The sequence below is a fragment of the Sorex fumeus genome, unplaced genomic scaffold (assembly GCF_029834395.1).
Source record: "Sorex fumeus unplaced genomic scaffold, SorFum_2.1 ptg000014l, whole genome shotgun sequence".
Classification (NCBI taxonomy): domain Eukaryota; kingdom Metazoa; phylum Chordata; class Mammalia; order Eulipotyphla; family Soricidae; genus Sorex; species Sorex fumeus.
In genome coordinates, this window is record NW_026606071.1 from 41,424,207 (window position 1) to 41,443,899 (window position 19,693).

At 48.8% G+C, this 19,693-nt stretch overlaps 1 protein-coding gene across 1 annotated transcript in view; it reads right to left on the bottom strand.

Moving 5' to 3' along the window:
• The window catches only part of PAX3 (paired box 3), a 114,399-nt gene extending 97,851 nt beyond the window's left edge, over window positions 1-16,548 (bottom strand). Inside the window, exons 1-4 of the mRNA XM_056111765.1 lie at window positions 16,464-16,548; window positions 14,994-15,229; window positions 13,552-13,681; window positions 12,293-12,427 (exon numbers count right to left, since the gene is read on the bottom strand). Coding sequence (XP_055967740.1) covers window positions 12,293-12,427; window positions 13,552-13,681; window positions 14,994-15,229; window positions 16,464-16,548 — 586 coding nt within the window. The remainder of the gene's footprint in view (window positions 1-12,292; window positions 12,428-13,551; window positions 13,682-14,993; window positions 15,230-16,463) is intronic.
• Between the last annotated feature and the right edge of the window lie 3,145 nt (window positions 16,549-19,693).

Below are 19,693 nucleotides of genomic sequence, written 5' to 3' on the forward strand. Positions count from 1 at the left end.
ATGGCATGCAGAGGGGTGGTTTTGCTCCAAGGGTTGTGGCATAGTTCTTTCTGGCTCAGCTAAAGACTCAGTCTTTCAATTCAGGTAGGTCCTTAGTCACAGCAATAGTGGAATTCTCAGGAGTCAGATTCAAGGGATAATAGGCTGGAATTATTTGAGGGAGACAAGATATGTGAAAAACCATAGAGTTTGTGTATGGAAGGGAATAAATGCATACACCCTAAAAGTTTGTAAAATTCAAAATAAGCCCTTACCAAATTCAAGAAACCCCTAGAACTTTAGGCCTGCACTTCTCAAAAATTAGAAAACATGAGATCATGTCTCATGATTCATCGTCTTCTCTCAGACTCGTTCAAAACCAATTCAATAACTCTGAGACACAATTCTGCTTTTGCAACTCAACAGTCAGAATAAGTTGCTTTCAAATTATAAAACTACTATCATCTTTGCTGCACAGAAAAATAAGGAAGAACGCTTAGCATACTTAATCTGTTTTTTTTTTCCTTTTCGGTCATACCCAGTGGTGCTTCAGGAAAGGGAGCATACTCTCAGCTGGGTGCTTGGAAGTTGTTCTGGATGTGTTTGCGGGTACATGCTATGCTAGGAATTGAACCTGGGGCTTCAGTAAGTCAAGCAGGTGCTCCAACTCCTGAACTATTCTTGGCCCATACACTATTTTAATGGTGGTAGTATGAAAAATAATCAGTAAACACCGCAGAGTTGACAAAGAGTAACCAATAGGTTATGGTGGGTGGAGGTGGAGGATACTTCTCTTGAATTAAGAGAATGTTTCCTTTAGATAAACAACAAAATGTTCAAGGAATTTCCAGAGGGTTCTGTTCACAAATATTTTCCTGGGCAGCAATATCAAGCCTTGTTCTTCTTCATGCAGACATCCAGTAGAGACCAGTGGTTCATTTGTGCCATGCAAGTGGTCACAAACATACATGCACACTTGCATTAGGCTTTGCAATCACAATTCCATTTGTTCTCAGCACAGAATCTAAATTTCCCCCAAAGCTACACAAATCACAATACCATTTCTTTTGTCCCTGTCATGAAGGAATTGTTTTACAAATAAACTCACAGATGTACCAAATGGTGCTGTTGGGCTACAAAGGATCTGAATGTTGTTGAATAAATCATCAGTTGCCAAGAAAATGGAGTACTATGCAGCTATCAAAACAAGCTATGAAAAGAATCTGATGTGACTCCAGAATGTGAAGTCATTGTTCAGACACATTCTGAAGAGGAAAGAAAGACGAGGCCAAAAAAGCAGAGCACAAAGTAGTTTATACAACAGGCTTCCACTGACCCAAAAGGTAAGAGAAAAAAAGGCTGGAGAGATAGTACAATGGATAGGGCACTTGCCTTGCATACTGACCCAAGTAAACAGTACCCCATATGATCCCCTGAGTCCTACCAAGAACGATCCCTGATTGCAGAGGCAGGAATAAACCTAGGTATGGCCCCCAAACAAAAATGAAATCTCAAGGTTTTGTCTACGCTTTCTAGAAAGTTGGTCAAGAGACAGGGCCGCGGGGTGGTAAGGAACATATCCCCGTATATCCTCTTCTGTCTTGTAACCTTGTACAAAATGAACATATGACCCAATCACAACTCAACGTGATGCCTTAAAAATAAAATCTGACCAAGTCCATCTTCTTTCATGGGGAGCTTTTAGAAATATAAGCATCCTTTGAAATAAAAACAAAACAAAAACATTTGCTTTCCAAGGCTGAGAGCTGGTCCCCATAATCCAGAAGTCCCCTTGCAATCAAAAACCTTCAGGGGGCCAGCTCCATCCAGAAGGAAGGCCCCTCAGCGCGCCAGTGAATTTTTATCAGTTCACTAGGGGCCAGGAGCCCTGGCAGCCCTGCTGTGACGTCTAAGCTGCAACAGCTGCATAAACTGGCTGTGCCCCAGCCTGACCTATTTCAGAGACAGGTCAGCCCAGTGCATGTGGGGATAAAAAAACAACCTTACTCCTCTCCAGAGGCTGCACTCGTAAGCTGCTGCAGCCGGAAAATTCAGGGGCAGGAGCTCTCCAGCTACCCCCTCCCTACAAGTTGCCCCCACCTTCCCACCAGCCTGCCTTTCTTATTTTTTTTTCTTCAGACTGCCTTCCTTTTGCTCTCAAATTGCACCCCCATAGTACAAAGCTGGGATGAAGAGGAGGGGTGGGAGGCAGAATGGAAAGGAAATCAAATAGAAAGGTCACTGAAATGTATCCTCTAGCATAAAAAAAAATCACCACCTCCGAAAGTTTCCTTCCTAGTTCTGCGCTCCAGCATAAAAATTGTCACCTCGGAAAGTTTCCTTCCTATTTCTGCAATCCAATTTTGAAGGTGGAGGACTAAGCAGAAACAACCTTAAAAGAAGAAGAAGAAGAAGAAGAAGAAGAAGAAGAAGAGGAGGAGGAGGAGGAGGAGGAGGAGGAGGAGGAGGAGGAGGAGGAGGAGGAGGAGGAGGAGGAAGAAGAAGAAGAAGAAGAAGAAGAAGAAGAAGAAGAAGAAGAAGAAGAAGAAGAAGAAGAAGAAGAAGAAGAAGGTGTGCAAGCATACCTTCAAGACATGGGAATAATGAAGTAGAACTGAAGGGTATGAAGCTTACGTAAAAAAGAAATTGCACAAAATGAATGGCACAAAATGAAGTCTGGTGGCAGGATTTGGGAGTAAGAAGATTTACATGAAACACATTTGCAAAATCAGTTTGAGGACCTCTTATTTAGCCAAAAGAATTGGTAAAACAACATGTTTGAGTTGGAGCAATTTTTCAAAAGCTAAATTAATCAAAGAGGAAAAAGTAAACCATATAGAATTGGGAGGAAAAAGATCATTAAAAAATATCTTTGGCATCTCAATGTGAATGGTTTTATAATTTTATCATTTTTCCTATTAAATTGATCATTTGTTACAGTTGATTAGAAGGTCAATTCTTTTCAGCTCTGCAAAAGAAGATTTTGGTGCTTATTCTGTGTTGGCCTTCATTGTTGCTTCTAAACCCTGAATTAAATTTTTTATCTGCCCTTGGACATAGCCCATCTGCCTGTTTGTAAGCTTGTCAGTTTCTGAATGTTCAGAGTTCTTCACAGTCCCCCTACCCCAAGACTGGATGTTGCTATGAGCGCACACATAACTTGCATCTTTTCACTACATGTAACTTGCATCTTCTCATTTCATCCTCATGTCACCCTGGGAAATTGGTGTCATGAGTCCCACCTTAACAGACACTAAAACTGATGTTCAAGGAGTCACACCTGAAATGTGGCTTGATCTTTGGTTTAGAGCAATAGTGGTGATCCAAGACTTTTTCATTTGGGTATTGTCCTCTTAGAAGGCAAGCAAAAACATGACAAAACAGTTTGCAGGGTGTTTAAGACAGAACAGTAAAGTAAACTCAATTGCTTTAGTGAACCTCAATCAGGAAACCAGCCAAGTAGGGATTTAGCAAAAAAGAAACCTGTTGCTTTTCTGATAATAAAATGAATTGGACCAATTAATTTTCTTTAGTTCGGGTTAATCTCAACCATGGTAATTGACATACACACAGACACCCACACACAGACACACACACACAATCCCCATTGGCCAAGATTTTTTAATCATGACATAAATTTGAATATTGGAAAGCTTTAAAATATGTTTGAAGATAGGTTAGCAGTCTATAACTATTTTTATAACTATTTTTAAATGACTATTTAAATAAGGGACGCCCTATAAAAAAAAAAAAACAAGGAAGATACATACTCCATATAATGTCCCAGAGTCATTGACTGGGTGAGTTTTGCCTACAAGACAACATTAACAAAAACTGTAGGAAGAAGGGTATCAATGATCTTTATGTTGTTGTTGGTGGTGGTGGTGTTTAATCTCTAAAAATCAAAAGCCTACAAATACATACTTTCTGTTAAAAAATGGAAATTTATAGGGACCAAATAACCATTTGCTACGAAAGTTCATAAAAACGAAACCAATTCCATGTTGCGATACAAATTGCACAGGAATTAAATTTCCTTTCTTAATTATTCTACCCTAGCTTAGTTATTATTCGCATCTAATGACACAAGGCCAAGTACATTTAATTCTGCAGTTGTTTCCAGAAATATGCCAACCATACGATTATAATTTTTTAAAAATTTACATCTAAGCCTCCATAAAACTGTACTATTTGAATTCTCAATATGATCCTGGAAATTTTTTTAATGCTGAAAATCAGTGGTATTTCCTCTCCCTCAATCCTGTGCTGGCCAGCCAAGAAGAATCTCCCATCCTTGTCACATAGCATTTTGATCAACTATTTTTAAATGGAATCTGTTGGAATTAGATCCAGAATGAGTGGGAAAATGACTCCTAGAATCAAGAGTTTATATTAATGTAATGTCGGCTCTGCAGTACTCTAGCCAAATAAAAATTCATAACAGTCATAAAATCACAAAACAGGTTTAAAGAGATGAACATTAGATAGTTTGCAATTGCCTGTCAAGAGGCCTCATTGTTTTACTGGGAAGATTCATTTCCCCACTACAGTAATGTAAGAAGAAAGACATGAAAAGTTAGACTACTTTGATCAAGTTGCTTTATCTCAAAAAGAAGAATGGCTGTTGTTCTTTAAAAGTCCCTCAGTGAAAATATAGATGCTATGAACTTTACAATTGTCATGGTAAAAAAAAAAAAAGATCCTCAGTAGTTTCCTTTTAGGAGGAGAATGCAGCAAATCAAATTATAAATTGTGTACCACTGTCTTTTGTTAAAATATGCTTTCTCTTTTCATGAGAGGCAGTTATATCCATAGCAGATTATCTGTTAGGTTAGCCTTAATTTTTATCAGGAAATAAGCCAAAGAAACATTGAAGGTAAGAATTCACAAAGCCTATTATTCTTCAAATTCTTCATAAGCACTTGCCATAGTTTTCCTATTTCCCTTTGACAGTGGTCAAGTCTCTGGCTCATCTTTCTTGGATAGATGCTTTATTATGTTACTGACTAATTCAAAAACTTGTACATTCCCCCAAACTGGAGAGCACATATATTTTGTTCATTTGGAAGCAGAATCCAATAAAGATAACTTGAAATTAGAACGCCTGGAGCAGAAAGGTGCCAATTTCACTGAAAGCTTAACATTGTAGAAGCTCAGTGCTTGGCCTGACAGAATACACAGAGTTGAAAGCTGAGCTGCTACTTTTACTAGGGAAAAAAAACCCCGAACTTTCCCAAAAGAGCAGAGGACAGCCTTTTCTTCAGTATGTATCTTCCAAGAAAAGGGCAACTTCCAAAATTCCCTTTTTGTTCTTCCTTCCAGATTACGGTTACCCAGCGAAAGACACAAGTTTGCCTGTTTTAAACAAAAGTATCAAAATTGGTTTTACTTTCTTGATTTTATTGAGATATAATTGATATAGTCAGTATTTGAGTCAGCAATTCTGCCTTGGCACTGAGATCAGACTCAACTTGGAACTCAAATCTGCTGTGCTGTCGGAATACCCCCCCCCCCCCCGGGCCCCAGCAATCTATGACACATAGCCTGAGTCCCAAAAGAAAAAGTTACTTTAACTATGTGTTTATATGTAACATACATGAATAGGATAAATATACAGCAAAGAAGCTCTAGTACTATATCTAGACCCAGGACAGCGGTAAACCAGAGAAGAAACCAGAGCAGATCTGAGCTATTGGAGATTAGAATTTCTCATTTCATCCATTTCAGTTTTACACTGCAATGTCGAGACCTATCAATGAACACAGGCAGACTGGTAAACTATAAAATTAGAATAGAAAAATATTAGAAAGATCTACAAACGATTCTAACTGTATATCAAGTTTCATCTGTCCAAGACCCAGCTAGAGAATAAAAGTAAATGAAGTTTTTAAAAAGTTTTCACACTTATCTAAGTATTGAAATAAGCATGTCAGGGAGGAGGTTTCAGAAATCCAACCCCTACACCCCCCCCCCCGCCCCGTCAGCTGCACATAGCCCTTGCAAATATATGATGTACAACTGAATACCCAAAGCCTGAATCTGGCATAAATTTCATAACACTAGTTAGAGTGATTTGTTGGAATTTGTAAATTAAGCTCAGAGAAGTTATTGCCTAAAAACCCTTTGGAGATATTTTAGTTCTCATGAGAAAATCTTCAGATATATTGAATTCTTAAAACAAAAATTCTCATAATTTACTTACATATGAACAGTAAAAAAAATCATAAAAATTATCCAGGAAAATATGAGTTTTTGTTTTATATTTGGTGCTGAATCTGAATTGGGAGATTCTAGCTGCCTCAAATTCTGATGATTCTAGAAAATATCATCTATATTAGATCATATAATATATCTAAGCCTTTATTTTGTGCAACTGGGGAGAGTTTGCTGCCAACATAATTTATACTGAACAACATATAAATAAACTTTAACGATGCGCAAACTATATACACCAACATCTCTACCCTATTACAGGAGGTTTAAGAATACACATGAAACTGCCTATCTATGAACACCAAAATTTAGAAACACATGTAGAGAAAGGCAGTCAAATATAACTTCAAGTTTCCAATTTATGTAACCATTCCTCACCTAATTTTGACATAAAATTCTGAGATCTTTCCTTTATATCACTTGAAAGACAACTTGAGCAAAACGTCCATATTTAGAAATTTAGTGTCATGTCCCATAGTAGTTACCAGAAAACACACATGCCTCCTCCCTGCCCCCGCCATTATGCCCCCTAGCCTAAATTCCAAACCAAGAAATCACCATAAGACCATTTAAAGCACCCCATGAATTTCTTTCCTACAAACCTACAATGTGCAACTGGTTTAGATTCCTATTTCCTAGAGAGATTTTGGTCAGCTGTCCTTAGAGATTTCAGAGGAAAAGGGGGATTTTCCAAGACAGATAAATTGAAATGATCCTCCTTTGATCTCTGTGGTTAAGAATCTTTCACAATAGGAGATGGTCACCCAGAGGCCTCAATCCGGCCTCTTAAAGTCTAACAATGGTATCAACAAACAGCTACTTAATCAATATTTGGCCAGAGCTGCTGAAAACTTCCTTTTCAGATTTTAATTCCTAGTTGTAAAACAACCCAGAGCAGCCAGTGAGATAAGGCATTTAAACTGACTGCTTAATTGTCTTTTAGTGTCTCCTCAGTCATATATGTACAATCTTAATGGTTCTTTAATCTTTATTTACCCGCATAAATAAGTGACCTGTCCTAGAAACTCATCTATCTGATCCTTCTCAGTTCAGCCCTGGCCCAAAATCACTTTCTCGCCATTTGCTGCCGGTTTTAATTCTCGAGGATTGATTATGTATACAACCTGAACACTTAACCTCACGGTGAAGGATTTGGATTTTTTTGTTGTTGTTGATGGGGACGGTGGTAGGTTTTTTGTTTTTTGGGGTTTTTTTGGGGGGGTGGGGGTGTTGTTTGTTTGTTTGGGTTGAGCTTTTGCGGGGGTAGTAAGGGTCCTTAAAAATTTCTGTGACTGTGGACTCTGGGTTGGAGTGGGGGCGGGGGGTAACGCCTCAGTCACGGTCCCCTGAACCGGGACGCGCTTTGCCGGTTCCGCCTCGCCGCCTCGATGAGTTTCACTGCGCGGCCCTGGGGACTCTTAAGTGACCCTTGAGTAATCATTACGCACTTGAGGCCTCGCCGTCCCCCGTTCCGGTGCTATCAACAATCACATCAAACTCCCAAATAAACATACGATTTTAAGCATTAATTAGAAAATCTGCATGTTTTCAATAAGGCTCGAAAGGAAGCGTACAGACTGCCCCAAATCAAACAAACAAGCGAAAAGAAAAAAAAGAAAAAGAAAAAGAAGCGCTACCAGCCCCTGCGCTGGGGGGGGGGGGGGGGGGGGGGCGTTCCAAAGCGTCGCGACCACCATGGATGGAGTTCTTTAATGCAAGTTCCAATAACTCTAATTTTATACATATATATATAATTGGGTACATTTAAATTTTTTTTAAGTTAAGGGTATGAAAGGGCCTCGCTACATGTTGCAAGGGCTTCCCAAACGGGATATTTTCTCTGGAGACTAGAGATTGCCAAAGGGGTCAAAGTGGTGATTCTGACAAATGGACTTGGAGAACGGGCTGTCCATTTCCATTCAGGTTCGATTCCACCGTCCTGACATCTTCCAGCCCGCGGTTTTAATCTGTGGGAAAGTTCCTCTCCTCCCCTCCCGCCCCCCACGCAAACCTCTCCCCCCTCCCCCGTGCGCTCAGGGGACAGAATGCCCCGCGCGCGCGCGTGCGCGCGCGGGTCCCGTGAAACGACTAAGTGCGCTTTTCATGAGTCCACGGGGAAAAGAAATGTTTTCCAGGACCTTTGGGACTTGTCTGCGGCTTTAATTGCTTTATCTCTGCCCTGTCGGAAAGCCGACGGGCAACCTCGGTCCTTTTAGGAACGCTCCCAAGTTTGCAAACAGGACAAGGGGGAGTCCAGCGAAACTTTTGTCACTTTTACTTTCTCAAAGGAAAAACAAACAAACAAACAAACCAAAAAAAAAAAAAATACCCACCACCAGTTTTTCATAAATGTCAACTTGGGAAGGGGCGGAGTTGATCTGAAAGGACTTTGTAAGTCCCAACCGGGCGACGCCTGGGGTCTCCGAGCTCAACCTTTGAAATTGTGGCAAACCTCCCACGCTCGCTGGTGATTTTAAAAGGGGGAAAGTCCGATGAAAGTGTATCTGCAGCCCCAATCAAAACATCAATTTGGCAATCTGGCCTCTCTCCCCCTGCGCTCGGGAGCTGCCACTTCAAAGCCGCTGCAACAAGTCAGTAATTGTAACGTTGCATCTAAATATTTAAGCGACAGTCTTGCGGTCGCGTGTCCACTTACAGTCCTCATCTGTCCTCTAATTCCATTACGGCACAAAGCAAAAATGTTTCCCAAAACTCACAAACAGGAAAAGCGTCACCCTTCTGCTTGCAGGAGGAGGAGGAGGAGGAGGAGGAGGAGGAGGAGGAGGAGGAGGAGGAGGAGGAGGAGAAGGAGGAGGAGGAGGAGGTGAAGGAGGAGGAGGAGGAGGAGGAGGGAGGAGGAGGAGGAGATGAAGGAGCAGTTTCTATTGATTAGTCACTGCTTTTGTGTTAAGGGCTTTCTTTAAAATAAGAAAAAAAAATGGGGGGAGGTTGCAGAAATTTCACTAATGTGAGCCTCAGGCAAGGGAGGAAAAAAAAGAGGAGGAGAAGAAGGGGGGAGGCGGGCTGTGTCTAGATGAAAGTGAGAAGGACATAAAGGAGGCAATTGAGTCGGCTGCAGCCCTGCGAGCTAAGCTTCGAGCCGGCCGAGCACAGGGGAGGGGGGCGGTGCGGCGCGGCGCTTTGGCGCAGGGCGCAGGAGTGGGGGGCAGCCCATTGTGGCGGCGCCCGCGGGCCCACTCGGCCGCGCCGGGGGAGGAACAGAGGCGCCCATTGAGTGGCCCCAGCGCGGGCCGAGTCCACAGCCCGCGATGCAGCCGCCGGGGCCTGGCTCCTCCAGCTGCGCCTGCTCGCGTCTCCGGGCTGCAGTGGCCCGGCGGGGTGGGAGTGAGGGGGGGTGGGTTTGCAAAGGAGGGGAGTGCCCGGCTGCCCAGTCCCCTCCAGCCACCCGGCAGAGTTGCGGCGAGAATGTACCCCAACGCGGGCGCGTTGGCCACCGCGTACCCGGTCCCCGTTACGCTGCGCTGCTCTGGCCAAAGAGCCCAGGACCCCGCAAGCCGGGAAAGGCAGCAGCGAAGGAAGGAAAAAAAGTCAGGCAGGTCGGGAGGAGAACGGGGTCGCTTCCCATCTCCTGCCTGCAAGGTCAGCGTCTCTACCCGCGGGCCCCTGAGTCCGATGAGCTGGGAAGTTAGTGTCAGTAGCACCCACGGGGCGCGCGAGGAAGGTGAACCCCCTCGGGAGAGAGCCGCCTCTCCAAAGGACCAACCATCTCCCACTCCGCCCAGGCGCCAGGAGCCCTTTATCCACCTTGATTGTGTTTTAACCAACGAGGCAGCCAGTGACTTTTGATGTCCAAACAACACAAGGGAATTTTTTTTTCTTTTTGTATGTTTCGCGACTTCCCATCAAACTACACTTCACTCTCTCCTTCTCTGGGGCACCCCCCTGCCCTCCAGGGACCATCTGGAACAGGAACTAGAGGCGCTGCAGAGACTGACGCTGCGTCTTCCTTGACAACCCCAAATTAAATTAGGCTCCAACCTTCGAGGTGTGTGTGTGTGTGTGTGTGTGTGTGTGTGTGTGTGTGTGTGTGTTTTCAACGGGTACAGCCCCCGCTGGGGAGAAGACTCTGATTTTTAAAACGGTAGCAATTGCCCTTGAATGGCAGTCAGCCCAGCTCGGCGGCCCAAAAGACTAGAAACATTTTGTAGGTGAAATGGCCACTTTTTCCACGCTGGAAAGTCCATAAAACTTCCTGGCGTAGCAGCTATTGGGGCTCATTGAATAATTCATCCCTCATTGCAAGCCCATAATGTCTATTCTCGGCCCTTTGTGGGGCTGTTTTCTCTTCTTTTCTCCTTGAATTATAAAAAGGTTGCCTGCCTTTGTTCACATCAAGCTGCTGCGGGCCGGAGCTTTGTCTGGGCCGAGCTAAAGTGTGAGTTTCAATGGACTCTGCAGGCTTTGTCTCCCAAGTTCATCTCCAAGTGTAGATTGTGTAGAGAAGGCCTTCTTTGTAAAAGCTGGAAAAGTTGTACAAATGTTTGACCAGCTCATTTGGGGCGTTTTGTCTCCTGGGCCCCGGGTGCCGGTGCTGCGAGGGAGCTGCCGATCTGCCCCGTTGATGCCTCCAGCAACAAGTAGCAAAGCCCGGTGCCCCTCCGCGTGCCCCTTCCCTCGCCTCCAATCTATCCAGGCGGCCCGGACCCACTGCCTCAAGGGACTCATTTGGTTGGGGATTGGCTGGCTTCTGCCGTTCTCCCTTCCTACTGCCTTGAAGCTGCATCTAGGTCTGAAGTAAAATGCTGGAATGTCTTCGTAGAGACCAAGGCAGAAATGGGGTCTGACTGCCTCCTGGCAAGCAATGGCCCTGGCTTCAAGAAAGGGAAGCCACAATTTGCCAACCAGCCCTAGTTTTGGGTGCCTTTTCTCCATTTCCTGGGTATGCTACAGCATCAAAACTTCTGATTTGGTTTCCAACTTTGGATCTATAGCATCTCAATCTAAGGACCCTTTGGAGGCTGTGTGCAGATCTTGAATGGGTTTGGAAAGTTGCTGCTTCCGGGGCCAGCCTGTTGGGCAACTATCAGTCCTATCCCCAAACCCACCTGGCAGAGAGTGTGCACCCATCATGCCAGTGATGACCACTCCATTTCATCAGCCCTTCCAGGGAAACTCAAAGCTCAGTTCAGCCCAGGAGAGTCTGGGGCCCCAGGCAAGGGAATGCAGGCCACAGCAGGGGCTCCCTACCCCCTACACATTTGTCTGGTGCTTTCTCACCTAAGTCACCTCAGTGCTGAACTCCCTAGGCTCTGGCTGCAATGACCCCTTTCCCATTCAGTTATGATGACTGTGTGTGTGTGTGTGTGTGTGTGTGTGTGTGTGTGTGTGTGTGTGTAACTTCAGTGCCTGAAGACATGGAGCAGGTATAAGGGCTGGCCTTAAACTTATAGGAAACAAGTTTCCTAAAGGCTGACAGGTTGTACCAAGAAGAAAGGGCTGGTCTGCAAACCTCTGGTGGAAAGAAGGTGTCACCCCACCAACTCAAGAACACACACACACACACACACACACACACACACCACCACCACCACCACCACCACCACACCTCAAAACTCACGACACTGGAAGAAAACCAATTTAGATCAAAATAAAAGCAACCAACTTACACACAAACATTTATAAGTCACCAGTGGCATGAGACTTTGGGGGGAGGGACTCTTTCTCTATCTGCCTCTTTATCTCTCTCTGCCTCTCTCTCTGCCTCTCTTTCTCTCCCCCCTTTCCTCTTCTAATTTGCTAAAATCACCCCACACTGGAGCCCATAAGGATGCAAAAGTTCTCCAAACTTTAAGAACGGCGCCACTCTTTGCAGACCGCTGATCGCACAGAGAACCCCGGCTCCACAGACCTAAGTAATTCGAAATTCTAACCTCCAACCGGCAGAGAGCGGGGAGAGAGAAAGATGCCCCAAATTAGCTCAGTCACAGATAATAAGAGAAGCTTCGGGTGTGCATTGCAAGGGCGGCCCTGGGCCTTTCTCTGGACAGTCTGGATTCGGGAGCCTCGAACTGGTGCGAGGAGGGACCCGGACCTCCGCGGGGCACCAGCAGGCCGAACCTCGCCCCGCGCGGCTACTTACCTCGCTCGCTCAGGATGCCGTCGATGCTGTGTTTCGCCTTCTTCTCGCTCTCCTCTGCCTCCTTTCTTTCCAGGTCGGCCTCCTCTTCTTCGCCTTTTCCGAATTTACTCCTCAGGATGCGGCTGATGGAACTCACTGGGGGCGGGAGGAGGAAGGGAGTGTAGACGCTTGAGCCGAAACCGCCTCTCACCACCCCGGAACCGCGGACCCCACTCAGTCTTTTCCAGCTATCAGTCTCTTCCAGCTATCAGTCTCTTCCAGCATCTTTTGGGGACAGCTTTGTCCCTCGGACACCCCGCCCTAGGACACTCAGCTCTGTACAGAGACTTAAGGAGCGCGCACTTCCAAGTTGAGACCCTCAAACAACAGTTTTTGTCCCTCTCCTCCGGGCAGCGGACCCTTTCTGGACTCTCCACGGGGCTCTTGGTCTCCAGTCTAGGCGGGTTCTCCCGCCAGCCCACCTTCGATACCCCACCTCCGCCCACACCTGAAGTCCTAGCGCCCCGCGGTTCACCATTAGGGGAGCAAGAACCACAGTGGCCCGGTCCCAGCAATTCAATTTTTTTAGAGGCTCGATGAGGTTTAAATTTCAACTGCAGAATCGTTTCCTATTGTAAAAATCAAAAGAAAATGCACTCTACACCCCCCCCCATTTATTTTTTCCAGATTCCAGTCTGGTAAACAAATCCATGCTCTGAAATATCTCGTTCTCCAAGGGGGCAAAAGGGAGTTTCCTTTTAATTAAAAACAAACTCTCCCGCGCGCCCTCGCTCGCCCCTCTTCTCCCTGCGCCTCCCCCGCTGGCTGCCGGGGGCACCGGATGGTTCCCGGGACTCTCGGGGAAAAATTCGGGGCCTCGGCCCAAAGCTTCCCCTCCCTGGGCGCGCTCTGCGAAGTCGCGGCTGGCGTGGCCCGGGCTCTCTTCGGCTGGGGTTACCAAAACATTTGTTTCTCTTTAAAAGGGAACATCAATATTAATAAACGCTTGGCCTCCGCCTCGCGTTTCCTGCCCAGCCTCCTCGACAGAAATCGTCTTTGGGGAGCCCTTTACGGCGGTCCTCAAACCCCCACCCCCCACCTCAAATACACACACACCGGGGACCAACGCCTCCTTCCACAAAACGCCAGGAATGCCTGGTTCGCAAATATCTTCGTGCCCGAGAAGGGGACATGGCCCATTGAGTGATCTTTGGGGCGGTGATGGCTCGCCCTGGCCCTCCCGGGTCGGGTCATCGCAAGGGACGGAGGTGACCCAGTACCTGAGGGCACTGTGTTCCGATCACAGACCGCGTCCTTAAGTAACTTGTCTCGAATTTCCCAGCTGAACATGCCCGGGTTCTCTCTTTTGTACTCCTCAATTTTCTTCTCCACGTCAGGCGTTGTCACCTGCTTTAGGAGAATAGGCAGGTTGGTACCCCGGAACACCACCACCACCTCAAAGCCAAGGGTTCCATCCTGCACTCCCTGCAAAGTGCCTCTTTTTGCAAAGAGACCCCAACTCTCTGAGATTTTCTTTCAGTATTATTTTAGAAAGGGGCAAGCAGGAACCCGTTTGCCACACACACCCCAACAGCCTGAGGACCCTCTTTCTCTCCAGATAAAGCTTGAACAATCGGGGCCAGTGGAGAAGAGTTATCACACTGAAGGGAAGAGATGGGTGACCCTGCTTTCTGGTCCCTATGAATGAAGAAAGGTAACTGCTCTCGCAGAATCTACTAGAAAATGAAACCAAAAAGAGAAATGCTTGAGAGAGGAGCAGAAAGACCGATTTATCTCTGAAAGCATGCCTCGCCAAGAAAGGGGCACAAGAATCTAGCTCCAGGGAACAGCAGACTTCAATGTAAGAGTTGACCACCCAGTTTTGAAATACTGATTAGGGTCGACAGTAACTATAGGTGATTGGAAGGACGTGGCTCCTTTTTGAATGATAGAGTTTTCAAGTGATTCCCCGAAGGGTTGCAAAGAGGTTGCTGGGGGGGTAGGGTGGGGAAGGGTGTTTGTAAGTCTTCAGATCCCCTCCAGAAACTCTTTTTGACTTCCTCCACTTCCAGAAGAAAAGACTGACCCTTTCACTCAGTCCCAGCATGCGCAACTCCCCTTCTTTTCCAACAGATAACCCAAATAGTTTGAAGATAGCACCAAACTGGTTCTTCAGAGACACTCATGACAACAGAAACAAATCACCCTGACTTGGGGCTCCTTGAAGACCATCGGGGCTGGAGGTGGTTGATTGTGTGGGATGAGGGTGGGAGAGAACCCACTAGAAAATCCAAAGGAACTCCTTAGATGGGTTTTGGGAAAGGTGGCACAGTGGGAGGGAGCGAGGAATGCAAGTGAGGAAGAAGTCAACAGGTGGCACAAAATGCCCCAGCACATAGGTGTTTGCCTTTGAAAATACCTGAAGATTCCGGGATTTCAGGGTGCAACAACCAAATGCTCTCTCTTTTTTTTCCACTAAAAAGGCTGGTGCATTCCCTTAGCATTTATCAAGGGCCAAGGAAGTCACCAGTAGCAATTAAGTCCTCTCATCGCACGCCTTCCTCCAAAAACACACAACACCACCACCGCTACACCTTCTCAGACTTGACAAATAACTTCTGCAAAGTCCCAGATGGCAGTCCTTGTCCCCTGCCCTCTCTCCCCGTATCCCACGGGACAAGACCAGCAGGGGCGGCCCTCCAGGGCCTGGCTGCGGGCTCACCTTGGGTTTACTGCCCCCGATGGCACCGGGGCGGATGGAGCCCGTCTCCTGATACCTGCACAGGATCTTAGAGACGCAGCCGTGGGACACGCGCAGCTGGCGGGAGATAACGCAGGGTCGGATGCCGTGATGAGCCATCTCCACGATCTTGTGGCGGATGTGGTTGGGGAGCGGCCTGCCGTTGATAAACACGCCACCGAGCTGATTGACTCGGCCCTGGCCGAGGGGAGTAGACACTGGAGCAGGGGCGAAGAGGAGAAGAAAAGGGAAAGTCATTTTGGGGGGATTTCGCAGACTTCTGGCCTCGCTGGTAAGCCACCTGAAAACCCGCTCTCGGCCTTTTTGCAAATCGGTTTTTTTTTTTTTGAACCCATCAAGCAAGTCTTGGGGGTTTGGAGGGAGGGGAAATAGAAACGATATGACTTGCTACCAGTGAAACTTGTCTTCTCTTTGGACCAGAAAAGGTGGCAACCGGTGGGGGGGGGGGGGGCAGAGGGTCGGGTGGGGTGGGGGGAGACCCTCGGGTGTTAAAACGCTGAGCCAGAAGTTTCTGCAGTTTTCTCAAACTTCTTCCGCCTAACCCTGTCCTCTGGAGCTGCTCGGCTTTCCCGAGGCGCTGACAGCCCTTGGGGTGTGCGGCTTAGAGGGTAGCGGCCAAGGGTCAAAGAGGGTCTCGCCCGGAGACCGCAGGGGTCAGCGCGAGTCACCTGTTACACCTCGGCACAGCCGACGGGCGAGCCTGCGTGCAGGTGCCCGGGCCTTCCCGCGGGGGCAGGCAGGGCTGGAGCCCAGGGGAACCCGGGCCCCCGCTCCTGCGCCCCGGCCTCCTCACCAAACTGTCCCGCGAGCAGGGAGCGGGGCTTGCAAATCTTTCTGCGTCCCTCCTCCCCCCAATCCCCCAACCCACCCATCCACCCACCCAGAACCATCCCGGCTGCAAATGTCAAGCGTCGTGGCAACTCTCAGGGGCCACTGGGGATGAATGAGGCTCTGATTAATTAATCGATTCCTCCCTCAAAGGAGAGAAGGGAGGGGGAAAAAAAATATCCCGAGCACATCGCCGCGGGCCGACAGCCCCTGAGACTTGGCAGAAACAATTCTTGCAGCAGGAACCAGAGTTTAGCAAAAATTAAAAAAAAAAAATTGGGCTCCGCCGGGACCCTCTGGAGCCCCCCCACACACACACACACCTACCCTGCACCCCCAGCTCGGACCCAATCCCCAAGGCGGCCAAGTATCTCTCGGGCCCTGGGGAGTCCTCGCTTGGGCCCGCCACGGCGATTCCCAAACAACAACGAGAGGAGGGAAAAGGGGAGCCGGCGGCGAGCAGGCCCGGCCGGTGCGGAGAGCGGCGCTGGGAGCGGGGTCGCGCCAGGCTGTCGCCTTTCGGGGGGTCGAGAGGGCGGGCGGGAAGCGGGGGTGCGGGGCGGCCCGGCCGGGGCTCGGGGCAGCGCCGAGGCCCTCCCTTACCTTCGAGCGGGAAGCCGCTGCGCGGGTAGTTCTGGCCCGGGCCGGGCCGCATCATCCTGGGTACAGCTCCGGCCAGCGTCGTCATCGCGGGGCAGCGTCGCCGGGGGAAATTATATCCAGGTGAAAGCGAGATGGGCCGGCGAGCTGCAGCCGGGGACCCTCGGCAACTCCCCCCCGAGCTGCGGAGAGCCCCTCCCCCTCCCAAAAAATAGTGAAACGACCGGAGCGGGCCTGGGGGGTGACGTTGGGTGGGGGTGGGGGGGACGGCCCCCACAGGAAAGGAGGGCGCCGGGGGGCGCTTCGGGTGCAGAGAGAGAGGCCCAGAGGGTTAAAGGGGGAGGTGGGGGACAGCCCGGCCCGGGGCGGACCAGGGAGGCCCCCGCGTTCAGGAGAGGCCGAGCCCGGAGGCGGAAAAAAAAGTTGGGGGGGCTCGGAGTTTGGGGGGCTCAGAGCGCCGCCGCGGCGAGCCCGGGACGGGGGTGGGGGGCGGGAGCGCGCCCGGCCTGTGCCTCCTCCCGTCGTGACAGCGAGTGAGGGGCTCGGGGCTCGGGAGCATTTATTAGTTCTTTCACCCAAAGCTTGGTCAGGAGCCCTGAGCTGCGATTGGCCGACGGGGAGACCGTCCCGGGTGGCGGAGACACGCGCTGATTGGGCGACAGCGGCCACTTTCTCTTCCCATCCCCGGCGGGGCCCAGGCCTCGGCCGGCCCCGAGAGCGGGACCCGCGCGGAGCCCCTGCCCCGGGAGGGTTAGGGGAACACCGGGACGGGCTGGGAGAAGCGGCCTAAAGGAGGGGTACCGCGACACAGCCCCGGAGAGGGACCCCGGCTCTCCTCCCCCCCCCACCCCCCCCACCCCCCCGTCTGTCACTCCCTGTCTGTGTGTCTTCCCCGTTTCCTGCTTGTCTTTTTTTTTTTTTTGGAAGTCGATCTCTGACTCTAATCTTACTGTATCCCTGAATTTCTCTCCCCAGCCAGTACCATTAAGAAAGCGTCAGGAGCCCTCATTTTTTTTGGGGGGGGGTGCTTTCTTCCTTGGGTCAATGTCCCCTTGGCCTAGCCTTTGACGGCTTTCCTCTCAGAGGGGTCGTCAGCCACCACCCCCTCATTTCACCCCCCATCAGTATTTTTGTTGTCTCAGTCTCAGACCAGGGTTGTGTGAAACTCGGGAGTCCCCAGAACTTGCTAGTCCTTGACTGTAGAGGGAAGAAGGTCGGAAAACCGTCTCCTCTTTTTGGTTGAATAAAAGATAAACCACATCCACGCGGCAAAAAAAAAAAAAAAAAAAAAAAAACCCCTGCTCTAAATCTCCGACGTATAGATTCCCTCCCGTGCTCTGGTAGAAATGCGTCTATACGTTAACGTTTGCCCGGCTGGGCTGCGGCGTTTGTTCTCAGGAATTTATTATGGTATTCAGACTAAACTGCTGGAAAAATAAAAGGAGCGAAGTCTTGGCTAGGCACTGAAGTGTCCCCAGCAGGATATGACGCCAGGAGTGTTGTAAAGACTGTCTGTCCTTAGAGAAGGTACCATTGTGCATCGCCTTTTATTTATAACTTGGTAAGTGCCAGCAAACTCGCCTCCTTTACACCCGGAGTGCCAGCCCCGCGCTCTGCACTGCGCTTTATGCGCTCGGGGTCTATTCAGGAACTGTCAGTCCGGGACTGTGAGGTATTCAGGGCCTTAATCAATCAAAAGGATGAGAATCGGGCAGGTTTTCCCCCTTTGAAATAAAAGAAACAATGACTTCTGGACTTCAAGTTCCCCCTTTCCTTTGACAATTTTTGAAGTTTTTCTATGCCAGAGTGTTGCTTGTGTCCCTTGTCCCCAACAATTTTTTTTCCAAACCCCGCTTCTCCACCTCTGAATTAATGCAAACTCAGAAGGCAGCGTTGGGTGGGAGGGATTATATAAGGCATACATGTTTGCGCAGAGTCTCTCAACAGTCTGTGAACTGGCACTTAAAACCTTCATTGGTAGGAGGGAAATGCCGGGCCTATAGCAAAGGCTTGGTGGACCCTGACAGCAGCTAAGCAGGTCCTCTTGAACTGACAGAAAAATCCTGGACCTCTTCTCACCCAGCTTGGAGGGGAGCACCCCTTTGCATTCTCCCTACAAAGGAGGGAGCTACTCACAACGGCTTCACATCAAACACTTCCATGGATTGTCCAGAGGAAAGTATTTTCGTTGCATTTTCTTTCTTTTTTTTATTTAGCATGAATCCCCACCATCCCTCCAAGTTTGTGTTCTTTTTTTGTTACCCCCTTGTCATTCAGTGACTTCGATTTCTCCTCCTCCTTTCTCTGTGTCCAGAAAGATGTGCGGCATACAGCGCGTTCCTGCTGAGGGCCAGCCGTCATGGGTAAAGGAGGGAGGCAGCTGAGAGCGTTTCCAGAGGGGAACAGTAGCTGGCACCCGCTGGTCCAGTCCCAATAATGCCAGGACAAGTGAGCACATGAGTGAAGACTGTCGGGGCGCTACTGGTTCATTTTATGCTCCGAACTCTGAGCCTTCCCGGGCGTTCTTCTGCCAGCTCTTCCCGGCAGCTGCGTGAAAGGAAGAGCTGGTTGCAGACTCGTTTCCCCGGGTGGCACGTCCTTGCAGGAGCTGCAGGGCTGGGGAGAAGCCCGAGCGCCGCGCGCGACTGCCTGTTGCCTGGAGTCCGTGGGGGAACTGCCCACTATGCATCCATCAGGGACCACCATGCACCCTAACAATATACAAGAGGAGGCCAGGAAAAGTGGGGGGAGGGGCGTCTAAAACTTGGGGAGGTGCCACTGCTTTTCTCCTCCACCTCTGTGCTCCTCAGGGGCCTGACGATTGACTCAGCCATTTTCCATTCTCGAAGTCCCCCTCCCTGCTGCCCCCATAGACACCCCCCCCCCCCCGTAGGGTTGGGAGACCGTACTCAAAGTCTGCACCACTGCCCACATTCCTTAAGGTTGTTGGTATCTTGGCCATTTCCCCCAAGGCCAGGGCAGTGGACTAGTAGCGTCCACTCTCAGCAGTCAGTCCAGACCAGGCCAGATCCCTGAGATTGGACAAGACAAAAATCAGCAAGTCACGGGAGAGAGCTGGAGTTCCAGATTTCCCACCAATAAAAATGCGCGCAAGTTCTGCTGTCAGCCACACTTTCCCTATCTCCAAAGCAGAATAAAGGGGCCTCCTTTACTTCTTTCAGAAATCTCTCAGGAAGCTCCAAGTCATCCCCCACTCCCGTGCCACACTAGCA